The sequence below is a fragment of the Drosophila miranda genome, chromosome 2, assembly GCF_003369915.1.
Source record: "Drosophila miranda strain MSH22 chromosome 2, D.miranda_PacBio2.1, whole genome shotgun sequence".
NCBI lineage: Eukaryota > Metazoa > Arthropoda > Insecta > Diptera > Drosophilidae > Drosophila > Drosophila miranda.
In genome coordinates this window covers 6,890,534-6,908,491 of record NC_046675.1, presented here as the reverse complement: position 1 = coordinate 6,908,491, position 17,958 = coordinate 6,890,534, and the positions used below count along the sequence as shown (strand labels likewise).

General features: G+C 43.8%; 3 protein-coding genes across 3 annotated transcripts; all 3 read left to right on the top strand.

The window, feature by feature from the left end:
- Positions 1 to 4,851: 4,851 nt before the first annotated feature.
- On the top strand, positions 4,852 to 10,551 carry LOC108156894 (gliolectin). Its single transcript, XM_017288634.2, has 2 exons — positions 4,852 to 5,752; positions 9,378 to 10,551. Exons 1-2 carry the CDS (start codon positions 5,329 to 5,331, stop codon positions 9,566 to 9,568), a joined length of 615 nt encoding a protein of 204 aa, XP_017144123.1. The 5' UTR covers positions 4,852 to 5,328; the 3' UTR covers positions 9,569 to 10,551.
- Positions 10,552 to 15,040: 4,489 nt separating this feature from the next.
- On the top strand, positions 15,041 to 15,947 carry LOC108154518 (putative gustatory receptor 93c; the record flags this gene model as incomplete). The annotated part of the gene is made up of 2 exons (XM_033390178.1): positions 15,041 to 15,709; positions 15,766 to 15,947. Coding segments are annotated over 2 exons (834 nt in total), but the record flags the coding sequence as incomplete, so codon positions are not given.
- A 120-nt stretch (positions 15,948 to 16,067) lies between these two features.
- LOC108154519 (putative gustatory receptor 93c) lies at positions 16,068 to 17,433 on the top strand. Its single transcript, XM_017284820.2, has 2 exons — positions 16,068 to 17,112; positions 17,171 to 17,433. Exons 1-2 carry the CDS (start codon positions 16,078 to 16,080, stop codon positions 17,327 to 17,329), a joined length of 1,194 nt encoding a protein of 397 aa, XP_017140309.2. The 5' UTR covers positions 16,068 to 16,077; the 3' UTR covers positions 17,330 to 17,433.
- Positions 17,434 to 17,958: the final 525 nt, after the last annotated feature.

Genomic DNA, 17,958 nt, shown 5'->3' with positions numbered 1-17,958 from the left:
GGTAAAAAAAAATCAAAGAGAAACTAGAAGAAAAGAGGCACAAATCTTAGACAATGGAAAACGGCCCAAGACGAGGGCAATAAAAACTGGATAAAATGTAGGAAATTAAGGAAAACCATTCAGTGGAGTGGGAAAACCAGTTGGAAAGCCGCTCTTCAGCTCTTCAGCTCTCCAGCACTCCATCACTGCAGCTCTCAGCGATCAATTATTATGCTGGTGTATCACAGTCGGTCCCTTTTGTTTGGCATTTTCCAAGTGACTGCCCCGGCGACTCCACTACAAAACCCACTCCATGCGGAGTCTCCCCTCCGTTTGTGGCAGCGACAATTGTCGCTTGTTTTTTCGCATTCTCAACCAGTTTTGGTTTGGGTGTGAAAAATAACGGCCTGAGAAGCACACCCAGCAAGATTTATACAAGTGGGTCAAGTCGAGTCGAGTCATGTCTTGGGCATCGAAGAACTTACAACTGGCGTGCCGCATGCAATAGCCATCGAGGCATAGCCAAAGTGACCCACTGGAGGAGTCCGCTCATTTGATTTATGCCCGCGACCGCGACCCACTTTGGACATAATTCACACATGCGATTTGTTAACGCTATCCTCTAACCCATCCCAACCCTCCCATCAGCCTCAGACTCAGACTCACCTTCTTCTACTGTGAATTACGAGCTTGGACAGTGGTCAACAGATCTTTAGCTGTTGGTCACACGAAACCGGCCAGCTGCTGGACTGGACTCCTTGGGGAGAAAGAGTCCCCGAGAGAGACCTCAGATATCGTACGCTCCTCTATTACGACGAAGCCTAATTGCGGTGCCGGCTCTTCTCTATGCGCTGGACAGAGCCAATGCTTAGAACGGGACACTTTCCGCTGCAATCGGAGGCGCGTGAGATTTATGAGGCCAGATAAGAGAAACTTCCAACCAGAAACAGAAACAGAACCAGAACCAAAACGAGAGAGCTGCTGCAATTAAGGCCCCTTAGAGTCCCGTAGAGTAATTGTTTTGCTGATGTGTAGAGACAGTGGGTTTCGGTTCTGTTCGAAAGCAGGAAAGATAAATGAAGCAAATTAGCGCTCGGCGGCCCAGCCAGGGGTAGGGTGACCGGCCAAGGGCAAACGGCAAATTAAGATAGGAAAAGTCGAAGTTCAAATGCGCTTGAAAAACCGATAGATTGTAGAGGACCTGAAGGGTAATACCAGACCTTATCAACGTAAATTCTTCGAAAATAGTTCGGAACAGTATATAAAAGGTCATTAAAGATTAAGAAAATATTCTTGGATGCCAAAACCTCCATCAAGGAACAATGCCAGCAATTAGCAGTGATTTTCCCATTCCTTAAGAACACTCAAGAACGGTTATATGTAATCCTATCCCCGAGGCTTTCGATTGATTGGTGACTCTGTGGTTTAGGGCAATCCAAACTCCCTAGCACAATCCGCATGCCCTCAACCCTTTTCCCTTGACTCTGTTTTAAGGCAAGGCAAGGCCAAAAAACCAAATGCCAAAAAGGAATGAAACAACGACAATTCCTGGGCCCATGTCTATGGTTTTTGGGGAGCAGATGTTACTTTTGGCGGCTCAAAAACGAGAATTCTCTTTGAGCCGTCTGTGCCTCCTGCTCCGCTCCTCCTGCAGCTCAAGAAATGAAACCTGAAAGAAAGGAAAGAAAAAAAAAAAGCAAAGCACTTGTTCCAGCTTGAGCAGCAGCTCAACGAGATGTCCCAATGTGAGGATGAGACAGGGGGTATGGGGCTAAAGGATGTGGTGTGGATGTATTTCAAGTGCGGAAACGGGAAGAGAGTGCCACCGGGCACCAGGAACCAGGCACCGGGGCCCTGCCTGGCACCATGCACCGGGTATCGTGCACCGGGCTGTGTCAGATTCAGGTTTTGGTTTTTGGCGCAAAATACATTTTTGCTCAAAATTACTAGCAGGCAGGTATTCACAATGACTCTCTCTCTCTCTCTCTCTCTCTCTCTCTTGCTGTTTTCCTCTGTCTCTGCCTGAGATGATGATGAGGGCAACAGCGGCACCAGCAGCCGCAGAAATTGGCGCAAAATTTACAGATGCCTCAAAAAATGAAATAAGAAAAAGCCGCAGCAAAGGTAAAGAGAGAGAGGAGAGAGAAAGAGCAGGGGGGCGGATGACATGGTGGCAGGTTGCATCTGTGTGTCTGTGTAGATGGGGGGGTAGGCAGAATTTATGATGCATGTCAAAGACGAGGGCGAAACACAGACACAAACACACCACCCCACGCGTGCACGCACTAAATATAGCTGGCGACCCTAGATAAGTTTTACAGCTGGGGGAAGTGCACTCGCCACAAACAGAATCCACATATTGCACACTGCACACACCCACACAAACACAGAGAGCGGAAAAAAAGACCCAGCCAGCTGATGCTGATGAGAGAAAATAAGAGAACGAATTGTTTAATGAGCTCATTTATTAATTAGAGGCACGTGACGTCAACAGCTACCTACCACCCCTCTCAGTCACCGCACTCTTTGGCTCTGGAGTGTGAGTAGCAACCACGAATAGCAACAAATAATAATGATTATTCCAGAAATAAACTTAGATTTTCTCGACAATCTCTTTCATACAAAAAATCCACAATGCCCCCACTCTTCCACTCCTTTGCTTGCTCTCCCATTAACATTAACAGCAGCATTTAACCTTATGGCCAGCGCGTGCGACAGTTTCATTCATTTGAAAGAGAGAGAGAGAGAGAGAGTTCCGTTGTCTTCCGCTGCTTACGTGACGTCGTAGTACGTGGGCAATGCACTAATTTCGAGCGGCGTAGAACCACCGAAAACAGCTTGAGTTTTTCCATTGACAAGCTGCTTTTCTTTCGGCGTAAGAGACGGCGAAAAGTATTCATCTGTAGACCCCAGCACGTACATAGAACAGATACAAATACACACACGAATCCTCGCACACTCGCATGTGTGAGTGTTTTTTCTAGCCCTGCATTCAAAAGAGGAATGACGCAGTAATCAGTCGTCAGGGGGTTGACGTGATCAGGCGGGGGGAAGGATCCCGCAACTTTCACATATTCTTTCCAGTTTGTGTGCGTTCTTTTTTCCCTTTTTTTTGGCGCGAGGGTTGGTTTTTGCATGCTCCGTCCGACCTGTGCCTCAATCTCAACCCCTGAACCCTTGTTCATCGGTCGGGCAGGTACTTGCCACACTCCCTCAGTTCCCGATTTGGACATCGCGCCAAAAAGAAAAATATGATGATAAATCCCGATCCTTTGTCTGGGCCACACTTGAAAATGACTAATCGGCCTGGTCAAAGCGAAAGGAAGAGAGGCCACGAAATTCCAGCTGCTGGTCCCCTGCCTGACTGATGATTCAGCATTATTGAAACTACGCTCATCCCACATCGATCTATTACCATTCCCCGTTTCGCTGCCACTTCCACCTATAATTTCTATGTGGTTTTCAACTCTTTTCACTTTCGTTTGTGCTAACTGTTGTTGCTACGCTCCAACTACCGCCGCGAGCGCGAAAGTGTTTTTATTTTTTTGTTGTTGTTTTTATATTTGCTTTACTTTTACATTTTGTTTTGCTTCTAGGCACGTCTCGTCTGGCCAATTAGGTCGTTTAATGTCGCATGTCACTCGGCTTGACCTTGGATATGGGCCCAAAACTATGTTAACCTATTAACTTAGTACAACAACAGCGGTCAAGCAGACAAATATTTACATATGGGCATAGTATAAGGTATGCCGATATATGAACATAGTATCATGCTCCGTGTGTGAAGCCGTTCCTTCACTTACTAAAACTATTGATGCAGGGAATATGACGTCATTTAATGAAATCACACTTTTGTGCAGTAGTTTAGATACCGTGAAACACATGTATATATCAAAAAATGTCTATTTAAGAAAAGTCATAATTTATTGGGTTTCAAAGCAGCTTGGACAACAGAATGAATTAACAATAATTAAAAGAACCCAAAGTGAGGGGTATACAAATTCCATGCTCATAGATAAACCTGTCCAGCATAATGGGCGAGAATTTTCTTATCCATATGTACGTTTCATTTTTAGTTGACCTTTATTTTATAAAAAAATCCGAAAAGCATGCAAAAAAATTAGCCAATCTTGTAAAAAAATTGATTCCTCAATCAATTTAGTGCAGAGGGTTCTATTTAGCTAATAATAGCTAAACATTTGGACAGTGAACGATTAACCCGCTGTGAAAGATGTCGTGGTCTTTTTTTAAGCAAAGATGTGGGATAGGATGGACCTACACCATTAATTATAGTAGTATTATTCTCCGCTGTTCAACGTAAGTTGTTCCCTATTTAAATAGAGGGGGTTAAATGGGTTAAGTCATCGGTATATTTACGGTATATTTTAAAAATGAGACGGTATATTTCGGTATGCCTAAACATATTTTCTCGGTACTTCGGCGGTCACGCAGCCCTCGACCTTTTTTGCTAAAACCTTTTTTAGACAAAATCCAATTAAAACAAGTATTAAAAATATGCCAGCCGAGTAGAAAATTAATTCGTTTATCGAATAAAATTATGTGGGCACGGCATAATGTCTTATCTAGCTTATAATATTTGACGGAACATCAAAATTAAGCAATATGGTTTCCCATCCTTGACGGAGAACGATTAACCCATTACAAGCCAAGGGGGCATTTCATATTCCAGCTAACATAATGAAAATATAATAATTTTAGCACAGTCCAGCTGAAAGATATCGCGGCATTGATCTACAAGAATTTTTCAATCAGTAATATTTTCCGCCATTTACCTCAAGTTGAACTGTTTAAATAGAGGGGGCTTGAGTGGGTTAATATACGAGAAGCTATATTGGTGTTGAGGCAGCAGAAGAAACAACAATCAAAATTCGACCGCCGCGCTCGGCACAACAAGCACTCCGCGGCCCACAACCCTAAATTTACATGATGAACAATTGTTTGCGTACGCGAAAGTACACTCACCAAAGCATCTGACCGTAGCAATGAAACCAGAAAACAGTGTTGAATTTTACTTAGAATTCAGAAAGTTCCATCGATAAAGAAAATATCACCTACAAATATATTAGCTACAAAAAATCATTAAAATCCACAAGAAATGTGCCAATAGAAAACCAATTAAAGCAATGCGCGGTACGGTACGTGACTTCTCTGCGAGTTGATTTTCGCGCTGTGTTTGTAATGTGCCAGCGGAGAAAAGTCCAACAAAAATAGTACAAAGAAAAGTTCAAGTGAAAGCAGAAAGCGATACAGAAAGTACTGCAAAGCAAGCAAAAGAGAAAAAGGGGAATCAACTCAAGTGAAAGAAGGAAGAATATAGCAAAGTGTACGATGGCGCCCATTCAGGTGCCCCCACTTTGGTCGAGCCTGACGCTGGAGCCACGCCGTCCCACCCCAGTGGCCGTGGCCAATCGCGCCTGCTGCAATCTGTTCGGAACCGATCGGGACGAGGTTAGCGCCAGCATTAATAAGAGCCTGGCCGATGTAACGAAAAAAGGCCTGTGCCGCGTCCAGGCCAGATACGGCGTGGATATTCTGGCCGAGGAGGAGCTCGAGCAGCTGAACCGTCTTTACCGGCTCCCTTCCAAGTGTCAGACGATGCCCTTTGAGCCCTCTCCAGCGGGGGTGGCACTGACGCCTAGCCAGATTGCAACCACCGCCAAGGTGATCATCAGCAACAGCGCTGAACGCAAGGACCTGATCATTAGATCATGCGGGCAGAAGCCGTACGGACGTCTTCCTCAAGGGATTAAAGGTGAGATTCGTAGGATATTTCGTATGAGTTCCACCAACTGGCAGCACCTGATTTTCGTTTCCCTTTTCGTTACGTTACGGTTCCTTCTTATATTCTATTTTTTCCCTTCCTTTGCCCGGCAGTCAACCAACCCCAAATCTGTGTGAGAAACCACCCTTGTTTGAGATTTTGTTGTTTTGTCAATCTCCTCTTTTGCTTCCCTTTCGTTCGTTTTTTTTCTTCTTATTGTTACTCTTTCACTCTCCCTGGTTCAGGTGCACATCCTGAGGAACTGTAACTCGATGCAGTGTCCTTTGAAAAAGTAAAATCCGTTCGTTTCGGGGCCGTTTCTAATCGGGAAACTGAAACACTTGAGTCTGTACAGATACTTTCGGATTGTTTGATTAGCAGTTTTGCACATTTCTAATTTCTGGAAGTTTTTATATCCGAGCCTTGTCTGTATTAAAATCCTACTAATCAGTATGAGTGTTTACCCCAACTGTATACACACTGCAGTGTTATATGAGGTTTGCTGAAGGGTTCTTTCTACCCCTGCCGCTTCTCCATTCCCCATCTTCCGTTCGTTTCGCGTTTGTTTCGCTATAGACATTTTGATGGACAACCACGCAAAAATACAAATTTGATTTTGATTTTTCTTTTGTTGGTCCTTTCGCTCGGGCTTTGGCCTGTTATCAATTTCGTTGGTGAAGGTCGAAGCGAAACAAATTGAGTTTCAGACAAAAACTGGAAAACTGGAAAAAAGCCCTCTCTTGCCGCTGCTATCTGCCGCCAGTTTGTCTTGTCGAAAAAAACAAACCCGCAGACTGTACGTATGGGAGAAAAACTGTTGAATAACAATCCCGTTTTGTTCTACGCGCCAAAAAGATTCTTTTCTATATTCTGCATCCCATAATCTTCGGACAGCGACAACGGTGATTGCGTCAGGAGTGCAGCTGCTACTGCTGCAGAGCAATTAATTGAGAGGCCTCAATTAAATTAAAATCAGCGCCAACGCCTTATTGCTGCTGCTCTTGTGCAAGTGCATATGTGTGCATGAATTGGATGGAACAAAATTACAAATACAACAACTACTTGGCACACGCCTGCCAAGAGCGGGCGACTGTACATAAGTTGTGGTAGTGTTGTAGTTGTTGTTTTTTTTGTGTGTACAGCGGCCGCACCCACAACGACAAACGCAATCTCAACCCACAGCGGCGTCACTCTTATACGACGTCAGCCCTCACACACACAGACACGCGCGCGCGTATAGACAAACAGGCTGCTCGCGCTCTCTTTTTCTTTGCTCCTCTTTGTACCTCTAATTCGTTTTTTGAGAGAGAGAGGAGGTGTTTCCTCTACCCTTGTAGAGGGTATTTTTAAATTGACTAGAGGTTTGTAACTAAAAACGTGACATTCCTGACATCTGACTTTTATGACGTGGAGCCCATATAGGCGTATTCTCTGTTTCCATATGAATCGGTATAAAAACAAGTATTTGTCAGATAACCAAACTCAGGCATAAGCTAAACAGCAAAAGAAACCTTTAGAGCTCTGCTATGTAAATATTTTCAGAATTGAAGTTTTTATGATATATGTATGTACAGCGTTTCCTTACGAACAATGGATCTGCAAGAGTATCAAAGACCTCGGCTCCCAAAGCTGGCCTCCACTTCGTGTTTTGTTTTTCTTGGCGCACGAGGAGCCAATGGAGCCTGCTGATGGTGTTTTTTGCGTTTTGGCGCGAATTTGTATTTTCATGTTTATTTTTAGTGGTGGTTCTCTGCTGATAAGCGAGTTGAGAGTGTGTGCGTTCACGTGTCTGTGTGTTTATGCGTAGTACTACGAACGCACGCATGTTGTGGATGTTGTTTTTCAAAACTCGTCGTGAAGGTCACGAGCTCCATCTCGCTCTGATCGCGTAAGTACAGCAGCGTTCAGTAGTCAGAATTTGTGGCAGGTCCAGAGAAGAGTCGAGTCTCATACAATTAGACAAGTTCTGTTATCTCCATTGCGCTCTCAAGCTCTTTCTTTTGCTCTCGCACACATCTTGTTTTGCCATGTTTTGGCCACCACTGTACTTCACAGTTAGAAGCGCTTTGTTTTGTGCTTTTTGTTTTGCTTGGGATTTTTACCACTCCCCGCCCCAATAAGGCCCGAGATTCTTCGAAAGCTTACACACACGCATACTTATGCACATATGTATGTATGAATGTATGTATACAAATTATGTATGCTGAAACTCGCTTCTTCCCATATAAATATTTATGAGTATATTATTTTGTTGCCGTTCCTGTTTTCATCGGTCTGTCTCTCCCCACACATTTCGTAAACAAAACGCGTTTTGTTGTTGCGCCTCTTCACAGATTTCTCATATCTTTTGTGGTTCGCTTTGCTTGTGTTCGTGTGTGTAGAAATCATAATGTTAAGCCTGTGTGCGTGCTTGGGAGGTTCCGTGGTCATAGTAATAACGGTAAATTACAAATGCGCTCCGCACTCCCCTCCCCCCCGCTTATTACAAAGCGGTCTGTGTCTAACCACCAGCTCCTTTACATTAACAGAATCGCCGACAACGTTGGCGACTACGATCTTTCTCTCCCCCACTCTTGTTCATTGCCTCGTTTCGCATCAAGTTCTTTGTCGTTGTCGTTGGCATGGCTTATAATTTTCTCTAACTGTACATTTGATTAAAACGCCGCAAGCGCTGTTTTCGTCGTCATCTGCGGCTGCGTTCCGTTGCTGTTTCTGGTCGCTTTTAGGTCACTGCGCAGTGAGTGAGTGGCTGGTGTTTGCCTATGGCCTGCCCTGCCCGTAGCCCCTAGCCCCTAGCCTAGTGTCTAAGCTTTAGAGCGGTTTACGTGATGAAGCAACCGCAGCTGCGGCTTGTCCGATTGAGACTATGAGTGTACATCTGTACATCTGTATGTATATAAAAAGCGCCAACACCATCAAGGTTGATGTGCCATTTAGAACGCATTTGGCATGCGTTGCTGCTTAAGCTCAATGACTACACAACCATTTATTGCCTGCTCTCCTTGTTCTTTCATTAAACGCAAAATCATTCACTGTGCTCTTCCACTCTCCCACACTCTGCCTTCATTCACGGCCCTTTCTCTCTTGCCCACTTTTCCATTTTGCTCTCTTTCGCATTCCTCTCACATCATTGCATTTTTGCGATTGCCTTTTGATGTCGTGGCAATGGCGACGACTGCCCATGACATTTATCGTCTAGCCAATGACCAGGTAGAGGGAGAGAGAGCCCACTCACTCTCAAATGCGATAAGAAAGCTCCCTCCATGCTCCAAGTACTCGCAGCTGCAGTCTTGCATTGCTTTCCCTTTTGCCTTCTGAAGGTCAAAAATGACGCTGAAACTTGTGTTGCTTTTTTTTCTATTTGTGCACCCTACATTCGTGGAGAGTATATTTATGTTTTTGTTTGTTCGGTGTAATTCCAAAGATTTATGCATGTTTCCTACCAACTTTCGATTTTGTGGCAAATAAATTAGCGGGTATCATTTCGTTGGAATATCAACTATTGCTTTCTCAAGTGTTGTATGCACTTTGTGTTCGTTTTTGTACAGCTATTTATACGAGTTCCTGCACTGTGACTAATTGCCACTTTTCCTTTTTCCCCCCATTATCGTTTCAGGCTTTTACCGCGAGCGCAAGGCCCCCAAAACCATTTCGAATGTGCCAAAATGCAGCAACAGCAATAACAACAACAACAAGAAGAACAACAACAACAATAACAACAACAACAACAATAATAACTGTACCGCTCTGGTTCTGGATAGTGGTAATAGCGAAATCGGAAAGATCATGAATAAGAAGGACGAGTAGGAGTCGTGCAGCCGCAGTTGCAGCCGCAACAACCATTGCAATACATTATATTTACTGTGAACGTAATTTTAATGTTTTGAAAGTGATTTGTTTTTTTTTTTTTATTTACGTATGCATAAAGCTTTTATGTATATAATTGTTTAAACAAAGACTTGACGATCCCAAATGTTGTCCAACAAAAAGCGCCAAGTCGAAGAGCGCTAAAAAGCAGACGAAAAGCGAAAAACAACACGAAAAGATCAACGCGCGTGCATAGCCGAAACGTGCGCGAAAAAAACCCGGATGCATAGCGATAGATATAACTATTGAAATTATGAAGATATATATTATGTAGATGTATTTATTTATATTTATGTAGAGAGAGAGAGAGATATCTGTGCATTAGCATACGTAAATGATAGCAAAACGAAAGACTTCAATTGGTATCAGCACTTTTATGATAGATTAAATTGTAATTAGGAAATTGCATCTGTACGATCTTGCAGATAACAATGATGGTCTCTTGCTATGCATCCACTAGATATTAGATAAGACCCAAACCCCACACCCCCCCCACCCGACTTCCCAAAAATTCAAGCGTTCTCAGCGTGTTTCGGTCTTTGATGCACGCGTGTGCCAAAAGTATTCGAAATGTACTTTGTGTCATGATCTCAATAATTAAAATGTAATTATAACAGAAATTATTTAAACAAATCCCTCTTTAAGTTCATACACACACGCACCCTGATCGTGTCTATGTCTTTATATCTGTACGTTCAATCATCCATGTACGATTATATATGTATATTATTTCGGCAAAATTATTTCTCTTAGCTTTCGACTCTCCCAAATATTTTATTTTGAACAACCAACCTGTGTATATTGTATGGGACCTACGATCCCAAGCAGCTAACAAAAAAACAAAAACAAAAACAACAAAAGCATTGTGTATATTTCCTCCAACGAAACTAACAAATTTTGTCAAACTTACGCAAACAAAAAAATACTGTAAAGAGCAAAAAACAAAAACAAAAAAAAAACTAAAAAAAAACTAAAAAAAAAACTTAAAAAAAACTTTGAAAATACAAATGTAAAACAAAAAAAAAAAAGATCTTAAAAGCTTTTTATTTGCCTACGAAATGGTTTTGGTCGGGGTTGGGGCCCTTTTCCGCTGTTTCCAAAGCGTAAAGAAAATTCGGAGCACTCGAGTGTAGAAAAGGAAGGAGAAAGAGAATGACTCAGCGGAGCCAGCCACGGGCTACGGATGCAACGGACAGTGAACCCTCGTCTAGGAGGAAACAAGCAATCTGTGAACGATTGAAATATACGCCTATATAATACCTATAAAGGGTACAAATAAATCTATATCAACTAGACGCAGATGGGGCCTCGGGCTACATTGCAATGCACAGTGAACCATCATCTAGTAGGAGGGAACAACCTTTTTGTGGTAGCTATTCCAACCCAGGGCTGACGATGACCCATCTGGAACCTCGGGCTACGGATGGCACGTACAGTGAAGACCGTTCTGGCAACAACAGCTTACACTCACGATTTCCAACCGCCCAATAGAGATATTAGGGGATCTGTCTGCCCTGAGAGATTCCACTGTATTAATTAGGGTCGAATCCATTAGTTGGCGAGCAGAGGATGTCGAACCATCTTCATTTTCTCGTTCATCAATCACTATCCACACCCATGAGGAGGCTCCACTGTGTTCAAACACTAAAAAATAGGGAAAATGCTTTCTAGTCGTAATTTTTCTGTTACGCGTAGCCCAGTGGAGTGGAGTGGGCACTTAACATTAGATTGGCTGCGACTTCCGGCAGAGTGGGGGCCTTAGATCCAAACTATGCCCTGGCTTGATGATGATTGATGCTGGCCCCCGCCTCCCGGCCCCTGGTGCTGCCTACGACTATGCCACTGCTGCTGTCTGGCAATGCCTTAGCTCTGTTTTATCCCACAACAAATACACATAGAAAAGTACAATACCCTGCAGAGGCTATTATGATTTTCCGCAGATGTTTGCAACGCCGATAAGGAAGCATTTCCGATTGATAGAAGTATTTTTGTTGTATTTGTTTTCATTTGCGGTTACTAAAGATATTTAAAGCAAAAAAACCAAATTGTATATCAATTGTAGAGCTTATAAAACGGTATCAAAGCTTTGCAACGAAGCTAAGCTTTCGCCTCGTTTTTTGTTGCTAGGCACAGCTATGCACATGAACACACATATGTATATGTGCATATATGTATCTGTATGTATATCTCCCTCTCTCCTGCTTAGAGGCGGCCGGGCGAATCAAGAATGCAATATGTAATAATGGCATTGCGAAAGGAGGCAAATTACATGCTTGCATTTAGTAACGAGCATGTACAACATATTTGCCCACTTAACTAGCGGGCCAGTGTACGGTTATTAGCATGCAATTTCAAGATTTTAATGGCTACAATCGAAATGCAGTCACACACACACGCACACGAAACTTAGGAACTCAGGCAGGGTATATTTATGAAAGGTAAAGCATTTTAGATCCTCGAATTCCACATTCTCTTCTTTTTTTTCTGAGGGTGTGTGATGATGGAAATACAAAGAGAATCACCTCACCTCATACTAACACACAGCAGAGAGAAACAGAGGCGAGTAGAGGTGTTTGTACTCTGCGTTGGCCGCATTTCCGACTGCGCTGCTGCTGCATTCGCCTCGCAATAAATTCAAAGCTGCAAAAGGCAAAATTTTATGACGCTGGCCTCGCTGATTTGTTGCTGTTGTTGCTTTTCCCCGGCCTGCCTTCTCTGGTTGTTGCTCTTGCTGTAACGGTAAAGCGAAGCCAGCCTGCCGTCGTTGCTGTTGTCGTTTCGCTATTTCTCTTTGCTTTCACATTTTTGTTGCCGTTGTTTTTGCTGTGTGTACTTTAGCAATGAACCAAACGGCGTTTCTGAAATCGCATATAATTTATAGCCCAGAAAAAAGGAACAAACAAAAAAAAAAACAAATTTAATTACATTCAATCTTTCCATTAATCACCATTAATGTCAGATGTGCGGAGGGGTAGGAAGGTAGGCCCGACTGGGCCTAAGTGCAACGCCTGGAAAAGCGTGAAAAGCGAGCCAAGGCCATCTGAGACGACGAGCACTGTTCTAGCTGCAATTGAAATCAATCAACCCTGAAGTTACTTACAACCCCCCACTCCAATCCCCTCGCACAGCTGCCACTGCGCTGAGGCTGCGTGTCTGGCTTGCTTGGCCCCTGCCCAACGTGAGGTCAAGCAGGGACTGGCACCGGGGATCCCTCCAACAGACCAGTGCTCTAATCTGCTGACCAAGTTGTGGCTTTCCTTGGCTCGACCCGGCTCGGCTCATTTGTTGCTGCTCTGGCTCTGGGGTCCCTATATGGGCATATGGAATACCCTTGAAGTGGGTATCAGACTTCAAACATACAATCTGTCAGATCGTGGCAAGCACGATCGATCGTGAGCCGATTTTTAATCAGAAAAGTTTGGAAAAGTTGAACTTCTGAAGCGTTATAAGATCCAATATGTTATTGAATACCAATACCAATACCGCCGCTCTGAAAAGTGTATTCGAAGATGCGGCCCTGCCAATGCCAAGCTGGGGTTTTGTTTTTTTTTCCATCTTGTTGCCGTAATTTCAGTCCAAAGCAATTTGCAGCACAAATCAACGGCATGCAAAGCACTTTTGTTTATTTCGTTGATTGTTCCCACAATTTTCGTACAATGCCGGAAAATGTACGTGCTCGAGAGCTGTTGTAGTTGTTTCTCTTCTTGTTGTTACTGTAATTGCCTACAACGAGAAGAAGTGGAAAAAAAAATAACTCATACAACGTGAAAATTCTTTTCAAATGTCAGACAAAGAGACGAGAGACTGGGTGTGTGTGTGGACCCTGCTTGACAGACTTGAAAGATCTCCCAGAGATGTCGACGGACGCAAATCGCTGCGCGCTGTAATCGTGCACATGCCTCGGCCCCGCAGAGCCCGGATAGGCTATCCAGAGAAGATGTAGCACAAAAGATACTGTATAAGAAGATCACGTACAGCACAAAGTGGGGGCGTCATTTACATTGCCTGAACGAGAGGGGGAGTGCCAGCCGGAGAGAGCGAGCGAGCTTAGAGCCTCAGCTCCTCAGCTCAGCCAGGATCGTGAGCGTGTGAATCAAAAGCAAGGGCCAGTTATAGGAAGAGCTCTGTGTGCCTGTGTGTGAGGGAGTAAGTCCGGGGAGCATATAGACCGGAGGGCAACGTGATCTTAAAATGAAAACAACCGATCCCATTATTGAGATGTCGAGATCTCATCTTCAACAATACACACAAGATTTTTAAGATTTAGAAACGCTGCGAGAGCATGATTATCACCCTAATGGACTCCTAATTGGCTGGCCTAGGAAGAGAATCAAACCATGGACCATATTACTACTCTTTCGTTTTTTATTTGACACACTCGTATTATAAACCAAATTAAAAGAAGAAGAGACAAGCTTAAATCATTTTTTTAATAGATATAAAAGTGTTATGTTACGGTGTTTGTGGTTGAATGGCTCACTAACGGCTTTACAGATTTTTATGAAATTGTTTTTTAGATATTTAGTAATACCATTTAGGGACATTCGAAACAGAAAAGCAGAGGGAAGAACAGACGAACGAATCCAACAAAATAACAAAAATGTACATGCTCACATTTGCGTGAATCTTAACCAGAAGAGCCACGAAATGTACGTAATCTCTACTAAAATGCGAACGGAGATAAGCGAACACCTAAGTTATTGGCGTTCACAGAAAAAATTCCGGACAACGTTAACAATTCTTCGTCTCGCATTCGAGAACGAGCCACATATTGAATATTCCGCTCATCCAAAAGTGCTGATTGGTGCTATGGAAAAAAAATGCCCCTATTGTCATGGGCTCAAATCCAAACAGGTATGTGTAGCGCATCCATAGTGACAATCTTTTGATTGTGATCTCCTGTCCCACAACATTTTCAATCTCTGGGGTAAGCTCCTGTCAACAGAGGACTTATCGGCGTATTGGTTACATTTTCATTAGTAAAATGCACATCGACTGACAACTCTTTGACGCAAATGCCCTTTTCAAACCATTTCAAATTTCAAATCGACACCTTCGTAAAATGAACGCATCCAAACTGTCCGCGGGCATCCTTCTCGTGATGTATTACCACGCCATATTCATGGGAATCTTCAGCTTTAAACTGCAGAGACATTGGATAAGCGAAAATGGCCAGATGTTGATGGAACTAAGAGCTCTGCCTCGTCCTTGGTTGATGCGGTTCTATGCCATCTATCGGATTTTGGCTATTGGAATCTTAGCTTATTTCTACTTACCATGGATCCTTCGATTAGAGATTTTTTTTTTAAAGATTGGTTCATTTTATACGCATAATAACGGCTACTGTAGTCTGCGTTTGCATTCTTCGACTGCAGCTTTTACACAAAGCAGACTCGAAACAATTGATGAACACTTCGCCTCTTCCGTCGAGTTCGAGCTCTACGCAGCCGAAAGACTTTTGGCTATGGAGGAAGGCGAGAGCTGGTGCTGTTAAGCCTTGCTTTGATCTGTCGAATCCATGAAATAGTGTACATTTTAGAGTCAGATAGACAACATTTCAGAATGGAAAGATTTCTGAGCTGGTGGTGCGACACTTTCATCGTCTTCGGCACCAACATGATGATGCAAATGAGCTTTGTGTGCTACCTCAGCATAGGTATTCTCTATTCAGTGCTGAACGATTTTGTCCGTTTCCAGCTACGATCCCAACTACAGGCCCTGGAACGGCCGCACGGACGACGCCAAGACTTGCGGAGTGTCCGCCGGAGACTGATTGAGTGCTTGGCCCTATATAGAGAGATCTATGCCCTGGCCACTACGTTTCAGAAGCTAACCGATTTTCCGTTCTTCTTGAGCATCGTTCATAATTTTACATTTCTTGGTGTGGTCATTTACCATTTGACTATCGTTGGATGGTTCAATAAGCATAAAATTCAGCTAAGTATTCTGACAACTAAAGTGATTCTTGACTTTTTTCTCGTAACTATGGCCGTTGAAGGAGCAATGACTCAGTTTAGGGTCATTCGGCGACTCAGTCTGGAGAACTGCTATATCAGCGACCACAAAGATTGGCACACGACAGTAAGTGTATCGATATCTATTATACACTCATTATAATCATTGACTTCATCTTTCAGTTTGATTTGTTCGTCACCCATTTGAGTCTATATGAATTTCGCGTCCGTGTTCTGGGTCTTTTCGATGTCTCCAACGAGCTGGTCTTGATAGTCCTTTCCGCTCTAGTCACCTTTGTGATATATGTCGTACAATATAGAATGCAGTCGACGGGGGAAGCGGCATAGTGATAGTTCTGTAATCAGTAGATGGATTCCAGTCCAATTGTTTGCTTACACTGTTTATCAAAATATTATTCCAACTAAATCGTTATTAGTTAAGTATACCCTAAATAAAGCACATAATCTGGAGCCCAATGTGAACCAGTCGTAATCATGTTCGAGCACATTCGAGAGGTGCGTCTTTCGGGGCTCTCCGCGTATATCCTACGCTTTAGTTACCACTACGCCAGAGTCTTGGGCGTAATCTGTTTTGAGGTCTCGAAGAAAGGACCTAAGGATGCCTTGGTGGGACGGAAGAACTTCAGGCTCAAGTGGTACTCGCTTATCCTACGGCTCGTTTGCTTTGGTGTGTTTTGCTGCTTCTGTGCCCCGTTGGTAATGGTAATCGAGGATCCCAATGAGCGGACACTGCAGTGCATGCGACTGGTGTCCTGTCTCGTCTGCACCGCTTGCATCCTGGTGCTGCAGATATTCCACGAGCACGAGGTACTCCGCATGATTAACAGCTTCCTCAGGGTGTTTCGTCGAGTGCGTCAAATGTCGACGAGAAGGAAGAACGGCTTCGGTGGCAAGCGGGAGTTTGTCTTACTCCTCTTCAAGGCGATCTGCCTCATTTACGAGCTCTTCTGCGAACTTCATCAAATACTGTTTGCTTCCAGTTTAGTGGTTACGCTGATCGCTCTGTGCGACATCATAGTCGAAATTGGTTCCCTAATGATCATCCACATCGGTTTCGCGGGCTTCCTCAGTGTGGCGGCCCTCTACTCGGAGGTCAATGGCTATGTTCGCATTGAGTTGCGACGTCAGCTGCGATCCCTGGAACGTCCAGGTGGGGCTCCTGCCAGTCGCCGTCAGCTGAGGACTGCCAGTTGCCGGCTGGAGGAGTGCGTGGCCGTCTACGATGAGATCGAACGTGTGGGCAGATCATTTCATATCCTGCTCCAGCTACCAGTACTCATCATTCTCATGGCCAAGATCTTCGCCACCACGGTGCTGTCCTACGAGGTGATCATACGTGTCGACCGGCATCCCTACCAGGCTGGCATCTGGGGCTTGGTGCTTAAGAATTTCGCTGATGTGATACTCTTAACCCTGGCTGTCCACGAGGCGGTCAGCAGCTCCAAAGTTATTCGTCGATTGAGTCTTGAGAATTTTCCAGTCAGCGATCAGAAGGAATGGCATGTAAAGGTATGGAATTCTTCAATGGAAAATCCTGTGTTCCAATCAGTTCTTTATTTTTTTGCAGTTGGAGATGTTTTTGAGTCGCCTGAACTTCAACGAGTTTCGTGTGTGTCCTTTGGGCTTGTTTGAGGTCTCCAACGAGATCATTTTGGTCTTTTTGTCTAGCATGATCACCTATTTCACCTATGTGATGCAGTATGGCATACAAGCCCATCGATTATAATGTGGCTACACTTGAAGGGCAAATGAAAGAAGCGAGTGAGCCGGGGGTAGATGCACGAGCTAAGCAAGTACGCGGGAGGCTGGCTTGCCACCTAGTATCCAATAAATTCGACTTGTATACCAATAAATATTGATTCAAATAGCACTGCTTCTAAACAGAACGGAATGTAAACCATATTTATTATCCTATGACTCTTTCGTAATATTGAATACTAAACTTTAAGCTCGTTTACAAGGTGATCCAACCTACCAAACGGCGTGAAATGAATATAAAATTTCAGTCACAAAATGATTGAAATACCATGCTTGGCCCTGGGAACATTTGCCCTGAATTGCAATAGGAAATTGCCTTTCGGCTTGTACTTCGCCACAATGTGATGTCATTTCTGTCTGGGTGATGGGTAGCTCTATCTTTCGATGGATTTTTAACATACCCAATACCCGTTGTGGTAGAAGGCCTCCAAATCATGCCCGTGAACTGATCAATTCCCGAACACAAACAGAGCCTGTTTGTGGGTCGAAAAACTATCACTTACTCGTAGTTCTCTGCGCCCTGAAATATCCCATTCAGTTCTGCATATTCCCATACCATCACTTCCAGCCGAAGCCATCGTCAACAGTAGGTGAAAG

What these genes read in the sequence shown, in the direction of transcription:
- LOC108156894 (XM_017288634.2), top strand. Translation starts at nt 5,329, where the DNA reads ATGGCGCCCATTCAGGTGCCCCCACTTTGGTCGAGCCTGACGCTGGAG. An exon ending in TCTTCCTCAAGGGATTAAAG is followed by an intron (nt 5,753 to 9,377) that starts GTGAGATTCGTA and finishes TTATCGTTTCAG; the next exon opens with GCTTTTACCGCGAGCGCAAG.
- LOC108154519 (XM_017284820.2), top strand. Translation starts at nt 16,078, where the DNA reads ATGTTCGAGCACATTCGAGAGGTGCGTCTTTCGGGGCTCTCCGCGTAT. An exon ending in AGAAGGAATGGCATGTAAAG is followed by an intron (nt 17,113 to 17,170) that starts GTATGGAATTCT and finishes ATTTTTTTGCAG; the next exon opens with TTGGAGATGTTTTTGAGTCG.